General features: G+C 43.3%; 1 protein-coding gene across 3 annotated transcripts; it reads left to right on the forward strand.

Annotated features, from left to right (window-relative positions):
• Positions 1-892: 892 nt before the first annotated feature.
• DEPDC7 (DEP domain containing 7) lies at positions 893-10,193 on the forward strand. 3 transcript variants are annotated; one of them, XM_068147874.1, is made up of 9 exons: positions 893-1,020; positions 3,227-3,614; positions 5,900-6,030; positions 6,804-6,993; positions 7,804-8,018; positions 9,074-9,216; positions 9,412-9,537; positions 9,622-9,700; positions 9,878-10,193. In XM_068147874.1, exons 1-9 carry the CDS (start codon positions 948-950, stop codon positions 10,090-10,092), a joined length of 1,560 nt encoding a protein of 519 aa, XP_068003975.1. In that variant the 5' UTR covers positions 893-947; the 3' UTR covers positions 10,093-10,193. The 3 variants fall into 3 exon arrangements, with proteins under 3 accessions (XP_068003975.1, XP_068003978.1, XP_068003976.1); XM_068147877.1 differs by having other exon boundaries at positions 9,622-9,693; positions 9,878-10,053; XM_068147875.1 differs by lacking the exon at positions 893-1,020 and adding an exon at positions 2,132-2,204.
• Positions 10,194-10,672: the final 479 nt, after the last annotated feature.

Consider the following 10,672-nt stretch of genomic DNA (forward strand, 5'->3'; position numbering starts at 1 on the left):
TGTGCATTATATACTTCTGAGTTTGCATATCAAAAAGATCAATTTTAAATGCATTGTTGAAATAAAGCCAAGAAATATGACTCAAGTGCTTGTCTTTCTAATGCAGTTTCATGGAATGAGGACCCTCAAAATGCTCCATATTTAGTAGAAAAAGATGTTGGATCTCAACAGTTTCCTGCTGACAGTAGAAAAAGCTTTCATGACCCTGAAAGTGAAGTTATTGTTTTATTCCAATAGTAATGTTAAAACCCTCTTGCTTTAATGAACAGCTCCCAGCAGAGGAAAATTCCGACTTACATATGGTCGTTCAAGTCGTGTTTCATTGTAACAAGCATCGTTGTCGGTCCAGCGTGATGTACAAGGCCTGTTCTTGGGTTAACTTGAAGAAAGGGAGCTGAGCGATTTGATTTTGCAATTACCCAGCAAACAAGGAGAGAACATGGCCTGTTCTCAAAGCAGGGCTCCACAGCCCCTTGGAGTGGAAGCGCCGGGGCTTCCCCTGCGCGGGGCGCAGGCAACGCTGCCGCCAGGTGAGCGCAGCAGGACCCCCACGTCCCTGAACGGGGCGCGGCGAGCACAAGCCCTTCGCTGCGCTCCCTCCCTCGTCACGGTTTGTGGATCGTGTGGCTGCTCACGCTCACGGCAGCCAAACCCCGTGAATCTGCCCGGCTGCGGGTCGGGTGTGCGGGGGCTCGGCGACCCTTCCCGCCACCCGGCTCCTCCGAGACTCACGCCCCACCCTCTCCGCCGCCGGCCGCGCGGAGCCGCTCGCGCTTCGCCGCGGGCACGCGGACATCCGTTCAACCGCCGCCGCCGCACACGCCCCGCCCCCGGGCCCGGCTCCTCGCCAATGGGGGTGGGCGCGGGCGAGGCGGTCCCGCCCCCTGGTGGGCTACGTTTTCGCGCGGGCGGTGGGAGCGCGGCACAGTGCGGAGCTGGCTTTGGCGATGGCAACGGTGCGAGAGAAGGCGGCAGCCTTGAGCCTGAGCGCTGTCTGCAGCCCTGTCGCTAGGCCGCCGGGTACGGCATGGGGAGTGGGACGGCACTGGAGCGGGGTCGGGGGGTAGCGGGCAGTGGGCGCTATGTTCTCAGCCTGGGCTTGGTGAAGATAGCTGTTGAAGTGAGGTGAAGGTGGCTGTGCTTTGCTGCGGGCTCGGGTTGCGGAGCCGTCCCGTACTACGCCTGGCCCCTGCTGCCAAGATCTCCGTGCCGGCGCGTTTCCCCGCTCCACAGAAGTTCAAAAGTTGGCTGCTCTCTGCCGCCGGTGGAAGACGATGAGGCGAGGAATGGTGTTTCTTCTCGGGAGGTCCCCTCCGCGATTTGAATCTGTCCCCCTGTCCTCCTGCTCCGCCGAGCTCGACCGCCGCTGCTTTGCTAAAGGGGGCAGCCTTGCGGACCGGGCAGGAGCTTGGGCTGGGGCGGTGGCACAAATGCAATGCCCGGCAAGTGCCCGTGGGGCGGTGAGGAACAAGGAGACTCGGGCAGCTGCTTCTGTCCCGAGAGCAAGAGACGAAGTGGGTGGCTCCTTAGTGCGGGGTGAAAGGTCTCTTGTCTAGAACGATTTCTGATTATTTATTTATTTATTTTTTCTGCCTCGAACATCTAAATTTTGTGTCGTAAAGCCTTATCACCTTAATCTTAGTGCCGAGTTTAATAACACTTACCCACTCCCCGGGTCTTTGGGAGGGGGAACGAGTGTGGAAGAAAGCAGTGATAATGCAGCGGTTAGTGGTAGGGTTCTCGCAAAGCAGCGTGTGGTGATATTTTAGCAACAGAAGCCTGTGCTGGTCTTTGGTGGTGTTGAGTGTTTGGGCCAGTCAGCTATCTAAGTGTAGGGCTGGAAAGAAATTCTGTGTTCTGTTTATTCTGCCTACCTGAAGGTCTCACTAGGTTAAAGTATTGTCAAGGGCATGCTTTGTCTGTCTTGTACTTTGCAAGCTTTGAGAAGAGGGGATTCTAGTAGGATTCTACCTAGTGTTGTTCAGAACCTTGTATTAAGAAGTGTCCCTTCCCCTCCCCTCCCCCCCAAAAAAAAACAACAAAAAAAACCCAAACACTTTAAAAATTGCTAATTTCTGGGCTTTCTAGTAGGTGAAGATCAACTGGAAATTCTGGTGCCCCCAAACTGGAATATAATTCTCTAATGCCACTTCAGACCAAACAGAAAAAAAATATCTCCTGTGCCTCTGTGGAAAATTTTGATGGTAATATGTTCCAGAATGAGTTGCATGTTGTTGTTTTTTAAACACTGCATCACACTGTTAATTCATTTGGTTTCGAGGTCTGTCATAACCCCAGATGGTTTTCTCTAGGATTTCTGCCAGCTTCTCATTCCATATTTGTTCCTCAGTTTCTCATTTCTTTCCTCTTCCTCTGTGTTTTCCCTTAATAAATTATTAATCTGATTTATTGAGAGACATATATTCTAATTTTAGCTTCTGGTGGTTGCAACTCTTCCCAGTTAGGTGCTACCGACAAACTTTTAAAGTCTGTTCTGTGTTTTTAAGTCCTTGTGCAAGCCAACTCTAGCCTCTGGCCAAACTGTTGGTTGTTAGCATGCTATTCCTGATCAGATTGGTAAATGAGTAATAGTTCAGTGGTTTTTATTAGGATGGGGAACACTGGTTGGCTCAAGGAAGTGGCACTGAGTACACAGAGCTTAAATCTTAGCTGGAGCCGTGGTGGTAATAGGCTGTTGAGTGGGTGGTTCTTTCTTGATCTTGTCAGTGCTACCTGAAGCACTGATACTAATTAGCTTGTGTGTGTGCACAGTCCTGTAGGGAACGGAGTTCTGAGGGTTCTCTGTATCCCTGCTTCCCTCTTCCCTGCCCAACTATATGGGGTTTGTTAGTCTTGGTAGGGGAGCTGGGGAGTTACAAGTGGATCCAGCTTGTTCTTGCTTATGGGAATGTGTGCTTAAGAGTGGGTGATGGAGGAGCATGCAAAAGGATAGTGTCTAGGTGACGAGCTGAAAAAAGTTGAAACTCCTGGTTACAAAGCTTCAGTGTAACCCAGTGAGAGCACCCACCAGAGTGAGCTACGTCAGTGCAATGCAGATAGACTTGCTAAGGAACAAAATGTTAATTATATGAACAACCCAAGCCAAGCTGGAAGTCTCAAAGGGTTTTAAATCTTTACAAGGGTCATGAAAGCTAAGAGCCAGAGAGAGGGCAGCTCTTTTGTAACCACAGCATGAATTCACTCTCTATGCTTTCTCTGTTCTTAGGCTTCAGCTTGGCACAGAAGCCGTTTGGAGCAACTTATGTCTGGAGCAGTATTATCAATGCACTTCAAACTCAAGTGGAGGTGAAAAAGCGTCGCCAGCACCTGAAATGCCATCATGACTGTTTTATTGGTTCAGATGCAGTGGATGTTGTCTTTGCCCATCTTCTGCAGAACAAGTTTTTTGGAGAGGTTGACATTTCCCGTGCTAAAATAGTGCGTGTGTGTCAAGCGCTGATGGACTACAAAGTGTTTGAGGCTGTTTCAACCAGGGTCTTTGGGAAAGACAAGCGCTCTGTATTTGAGGACAGTAGCAGTAGCCTCTACAGATTCACAAATGCCTCAAACCAGCCAGAACTGGATAAAGATTACCAGCAGTGTACACCACAAAGGTTAGTACCAGGAACGTGAAGATAAGATGGATCTTGCAGCAGGAAAATGTTGTATGTTCTGCGGGAGAGAAGGGACAACTGTTGTACAATTACAGGTCCTGGGAAGTGGGAGAAAGCAGAGGATACCAGACAGATACTTGTGGGTGGAAGACAGGTAGGAATCAGCAATTTGAAGCGAGTAAATGATTCAGCCTGCATGGTTACTTGTTTTCTGTGTCTGTTACCACATTGGCTTGACAGAAGAAGGCAAGAGGGTAAAAATTGAGTGCGTTACAGATACTGATCTGTTGTGCTCTAAACCAGTACAGCTAACTGCAATTCAGCTGTATCAAATAGACTATAGCAGTGGAACAACCACTTTAGTGTGACTAAACTGCACACACAGCTCTAGGATAAGTCAGGAATCTATCCACTTTTTAAGGAAAAAACAAGTTAGAAACTGTTTTCTTTCATCATCTTATATTTGAAGTGAAGCTAACTTTTGCAGATGTTTTCAGTTGTTTCTTCATGCATGTACCTCTTGTTTCTAGGCCAGGCAGCATGCTGGTAGGCTGCTGCATGCCACCATAGAACCAGAAGGAAGTGCAATGATGAGGTTTTGTTTCCCTGTCCCTTTAGGAGAGGACAAAGAAAATCCTGCTGCTAATCAAACCAGACAAAAGGGAGCATGCTGCTGCGTAGATAACACTGTGCCAAACAACTTTCTTTAAACAGTGTTTGTCAGGTATTCATCTCTCAGCACATCCCAGTGTAAACTCTTAGGAGAAACTGCATTCATGTGGACACTGCAGTAGTTTCAGCAAAATGCACTTTTGAAAACTGCAGATGATACTGATTTAAAAGGAAAGCACCTGATGTGATTGATGTGTTCATGAGAGCAGCAAATGTGAACTTCAGTGCATCAACCCAACTGATTGGAAAATTCTAGAAGCAGAAGCTTTAGCTCAGCTAAATTAGAATTTTCTGATCAGTTGGATTGATGGTTCCTCGGTCTTGCTTCACCACCTTCTGCTTTCAGCTATTTCTATTCTAAAGCAAACTGTCCCAAGTCTGCACATGGAAAGAGAATTTATGAGAAATTAAACACTCTATTAAAATGTGGTATTTAAAAATATATCCATCACAAAGGGCTTTTAAAGCAAGACTTGGAATACATTGAACACACAGTGATGAAACAAGATTATTCATGTTCAATTAGTGTAGGATGAAGGTGCTGAAGGTGCTTTTCTTCCAGGCAGGGCACAGATCCCTTGGATTACATTCCTTCATTTAGTGGAAGGAACAGATCTGTTGATACATACAGCTTCTCACATACATAGTGAAGATAGTGAACATTTAAAGGATTTTGCAGTGCCCTAAACCAAAGTTATAGAAACAGGAATTAAAGAAACATACTTAGGGGAATAGTAATTTTGTGTCTGGAGTTGTTTTAGTCCAATACCCAACAATGTATGAAAGCAGTTATGAGAAAAAACAGCTCACACTGAAGTGGGTGACAGGCTCCTGAGGCCTTCCATTAGCTGTGTAACTTTAGAAAGGGTGTTGCTATGGAGCAACCCCCCTCTGGGTTTTTCAAGGACAGCTCTTAATTTTTGTCCTTGCTTTGCTACCATGAGTATTGTCATAAAGCTCTGGAGATTGTAAGGGGGTAATTTTGTCTGTTTGAAAATAATTTCCCCCCAACTATTTCCTCTTCTTGGATCTTTCTCTGCGAGAAACTGAGGTAGCTTGTTGGTGACAAGCTCCAGGAGGGAAACTATGCACTTGCATACAATGGTTCTTGATTCTTTAAGGTATTGTGCATTCTCTTGTGTGACTTGGACGGAAAAAGTGTTGGTCAGGGTAGAAGGGCTATATGAATATTTATATGGAGAAAACTTTTTTAATCTCAGGCAGTTATCCATATGTCACATGATGTGTTTGGGTATCCATTGATACCTGAAGGGAGCTTGTAGACAGGTTGGGGGTTGGTCTCTTCTCCCAGGCAACCAGCACCAGAACAAGAGGACACAGTCTCAAACTGCACCAGGGGAAGTTTAGGCTTGAGGTGAGGAGAAAGTTCTTCATAGAAAGAGTTGTTGGCCATTGGAATGGGCTGCCCAGGGAGGTGGTGGAGTCACCATCCCTGGAGGTCTTCAAAAAGGGATTGGATGTGGCACTTGAAGCCAGGGTTAGTTAGTCATGAGGTGTTGGGTGACAGGTTGGACTTGATGATCTTTGAGGTCTTTTCCACTCTTATTGATTCTATATGTTGTGGTTTACTTTTATTTTTTTAACTGTCTCAGAGCTGAGAGGAGCACACTGTTTCACTCTACCACTGTCAAACCAGAAAGCTTGGAGGATCTTTGGGAAAACCTGAGTTTAAAACCTGCGAGTAGCCCTCACGTAAACATCTCAGATAGTTTGTCCCGTCGAGGTAAGCCAAACGATGTCTCACTCGCTTGTTTGTGAGACTGAAATTCAGCTTATGCCTGTCAGGTTATAGAGGGAGTCAACCGGCCTCTAATAGTATTTTACTTAGAACATCATGTCGTAACAAAAGCAAATTATTTGTTGCAGGCTTGCTTTTACCTTTTTAATCTCATCAGACAGGACCCATTATCTCTAGTTGAAACAAATTGGTGTTGGATTTTGTGCTTGTGTACAGTGCTTCTATATTTGACTTAATTACAGCCAGCAGTCTGTTAGCTCAAACTCTTCCCTAGCTTTTTAACTCTCTATCTGCAGCATCCAGCACTCCTTCAGTACTGTGTGAAACTGTTCTTGTCAATCCATGTTTTCTATCTGACTAAACTATGATCTTAGGTGCCTTTTCCTTTGCTTAAAAATGCTAATGTGTCCTAGATACTCTCAAAAACCCAAGCCAGATTATAACTGTGGAAGCTTGTGATAAGGGTAGTGTCACTCCTACATTTCTTTAACAATTTCTTATCTAGGACAAAGATTGCTTGCAAAGGAGAGCCTAAAGAATGAAAGGCCCTTCAGATGTATCCAAAATGCAGCTCTCGGGCACATGTAGTTAACTAAACAAATGGCTACTCTTGCTTTTTGTGGTCATAAAAGGCATTTAAAACTGATCAAGGCTACAGTCTCTGATGCTGTAAACCTTTATTTTGGTAAAATTAAGGAGAGTTGTCTTTCCCATTATATGTCTTTTTTCATGTGCTTTATGTATTCCACCCTTCCCAGTTATTAATGAAGTATGGCAAGAACAAACAATTGCCCGTCTGCTGCAGCTTGTGGACCTTCCACTCCTTGAGTCTCTGCTTGAGCACCAAGAGATCAGACCTCAGCTATCACAACCAAGGAAGGGACCTGGATATGTCATCACGAGTAATTACCTAGACAGAGAGATTCTCAAGGCTTTCAGTGACTCACAGTAAGTATTCATCACTCACTTCTGCGACTTGGAAAAACTCTTTGCTTTAATAAGCATGTAAAGCATAGTTGAACTTTGAGTAGTAGTGTTGTAGTCTCCAGTACTGCAGAGAGGAGGTGAGCAGGTACTTTTCTCCCTGTTAGACCTGACTGGAATAATTGATAAATAACAACTGCTAAGCTCTAAAACAGAAGTAGCTGAGACAATTTCTGATGAACATTGGAAGATTTTTTTTGAATGCAATGATAGTGCTCAATGGTGTTCAGAGAGGAAATTGCTGCATTGATGGAAGATGACAGCAAAATACTCTATTTTGCTTGTTGGGTTTTCCCCCCTTAAAAAGTTACTTGTGAAGGAATAGTTTATTTTCCCCCACTACATTAAAAAACCTTGGAATGCTGAGCCTGAGACTGTATGTAAATATAGTTGAAAACATGGTCTGAAAACCTTACCAGTCTGAATTAGATCAAGGTTCATGTTTCTGTTTGTCTAGCAATAATTATGTCCTTCTTTAACAGTAGAGGACATCACTAACTCTGGGGTTAACTGCTTGTGACTGTTTACCTTTGTGGGTTACTAATTCTTCATCTTGATTAAATACATAACAAAGAGGTATGTGACTTCACCTACCTGAGTGTGTCAGGAGAAATCTTTGTGTGTGTCAATGCCTAATGTATTTAAGTACCTACACACGCAGTTTTTGCCGTGATTGACAAACCACTCTGCCTGCTTTCTGTGGAAAACCAATGCAGCCAGCTCTCAAAGGCACTGCTAAGTAATGCTACAAAGTTAAACCTCTCTGTCTTCTAGAACAGATGAATGGCTCTCAGCGGCAATAGATTGCTTGGACTATCTTCCAGATCATATGGTGGTAGATATTAGCAGGAACTTGCCTGATCAATCAGACGAAGCAGACACGTGGAAACTACTGCTGTTTGACAATATTGGTAGATACTATGGCCAAAAAAAGGAGCCACTGTTAAACCATGCATCTGAAATTCATTTAGGAATTGCAGAACTACTAGGTAAGTAACACAAAGCTGTGTTCCTGACCTTAAGTCAGATAGGTACTGACAAGGTGAGTATTTACCACAGCAGCCAAGCTTAAAGGCTGACTTCTGCTTTGTTTTGTCTTGTGGATTTTGGGGTGTGTTTTTGGGTGGTTTTTTTTGTTTGTTTTCTTTTTCTTTTAATTTCTAGTCATGAAGACCATGCCCTGAAATGTTGGTGTTGATCATAAGCAGTTGTGTAGTTTTTACTCAGGTCTGTGTGGAGTGGTTCTGAAACTGGAGTGCTGTAACTTGCTAGTAGGTGATATCCACTGAAATTAAGTATCCATGGGAAAATAAATGTAATTATGGCTTAATATTAAATATTTAAGCCTTGAGATGTGAAACTTAAAGCTGTGTGGAAGCTTTGTGCTCTACTCAGAGTTCTCTTCTCTTTTCCACAGAAATGTTTCTTAAATTTTATATTTAGAAAGCTTTTGATGTTCCAGTCATCATTAACATAATCTCATCCCTGTGCTGCCTATTTTTCTTCAGTTCTGTGTTGGTGCAAATAGTTTGCATGTATATCCCATTTGTCCTCCCTACAGGCTAAAGGGATGATACTGGTACAACCCACTACATTGAAATAATTCACACATCTAACGTGGGCATTCTGCATAGTCAGACCAGCTCAAATTTAGTGAAGCTCTACAAAACAGTTTGCCATTCATCAGGCTTGCCCCTTTATCTAATACATGCTCCTTGTTTCTTGGGAGATCCTTATGTCCACGAAAAGAGGTCATGCAATTTAGCAGCACCATTCTCTTTCTTTTCAGTATTTTACATTCCATTTAAGATGGCTGAACTGACTCACTTTAAGTGAGCTTTCTTCAACATCAAACTGAAAACCTGGCTGTGAGCTGTTCTCAGCTTGTCTGCAAACAGTTCTCATCAGCCTGTGGAATTTTTGTGATAAGGAATTGTTTCATTTGACCACTTCTCTTGAGAGAGATGAACTTCTCTTCAGTGGCTAATTTAGGTACTTTGTTGTTTATTGCCTTATCTAAAGAAGTTGCTTTATTTCTCCCCAGTGAATGGCAAGATGGAGCAATCTTTAGAAGCCGTTCAGCTGTATTTGAAACTTCTAGACAGCCAAGTCAGGGAGGAGTTCAGAAGACTGCTGTACTTCATGGCTGTTGCAGCACATCATTCTGAGCTCAAACTACAGAAGGAGGTAAATGTGTACACTTGTTGCATGCTGCTTTACACTCCTTGAAATCTAGAGACCCCAAACACTGGTGAGAAAACACGTTTGTGGCTTAAATATGTGACAGGAAAAGCAATGACTCTAGAACACTAAAGACAATGCCCTTCTTAAAGGGGGAGACTAATTCTTCTCTTCTGGTCATTATTTCACATTATTCTTTAGAGTGACAACAGGATGGTTGTGAAGAGAACATTCTCTAAAGCTATTATCAACAACAAAACCTTATCCAGAGGGAAAACTGATCTCCTGATTTTGTTCCTTGTGGATCACCAAAGAGATGTGCTAAAGGTAAGACCAGGTTTTAGTTATCTTGCAAGCTTATGCAGAACTGCCTTTTTCTAAGCTGCTGTTTGTCTTCTCTTTGTATTCAAGATCCCAGGGACACTGCATAAAATGGTCAGCAATAAGCTGGTGGCTTTGCAGAAAGGCCAAGATCCTACTAAGGTAGCAGGTAACATTTTAAACTGAGCTTTCTAACACCCAAATGAGAAGTGGAAGGGACAGAGATAATGCAAAATAGCTTTCTGTAACAATGACTGATTTGACTCTAGAAGAGGGTGGGTCTGTAGAAGCTGGAGGGTGGTTGAGTGTAGTGTTAACTATCTGAATGTTTTGTGTTCCCTTTCAGGCTACACTTTTTGCCAAAAACTTGATGAAAGAGAGTATCGCTCCAATACAGAGAAGACCACAAAAGATGAGCTATTATCTCTATTGAAAGCTATTGATGAGGATTCAAAGCTCTCTGAAAAAGAGAGAAAGAAACTGCTGGGTCAGTTTCTTAGTACTAATCCAAGTATTTTTATGCAATATTTTGGAGACAGAGCTACTCATATGTGTGTGTGACTTTTTAAATGTAGATTACTTTCTATACTCCAGCATTGAAAACACTAATATATTTGTAAATCTTTTGTATTCATGTATCTAATAAAATTATTTTGTGGAAATGGATTTGATTTATACAATTATTAACAAAGCCAACAGTACCCAAGTATAGCCTGTACTTGTGCTCATTCTTAATTACTCTAGGGCCAAAACAATCCTTCCTTTTCTTCGGTCAAAGCAAAGTCTGACTCCCTCTATTTGAGCATCAGGATTGCTCAGATGAGAAACACCTCTTGATGAATGAGATCTTGCTGCCTTTTGGCCCAGCAGTGAATTTTGTGCTGAACAGGTCTGGGTTTTTCTGTGGTTTGTTTTTTGTGTGTTGGTTTGGGTTTTTACATGTGTTTTGTTTTTTCATGTGTGGGGTTTTTTTTCCTTCTGCTTGACATTCCACAGCTTTGCTTCAACTAACTATACTATGTGCACATAAGACAGATCACTGTGAAGCTTTAAGCTGAAATAGCACAATACTGAGGAGCTGGTAGGAAAGATGGCTGACTTTTCTTCCCCACACAAATCCTGCTCTGTACCCTGAACTCTC

The sequence above is a fragment of the Melanerpes formicivorus genome, unplaced genomic scaffold (assembly GCF_026170545.1).
Source record: "Melanerpes formicivorus ecotype bairdi unplaced genomic scaffold, bMelFor1.0.p_v2 SCAF_16, whole genome shotgun sequence".
Lineage (NCBI taxonomy): Eukaryota > Metazoa > Chordata > Aves > Piciformes > Picidae > Melanerpes > Melanerpes formicivorus.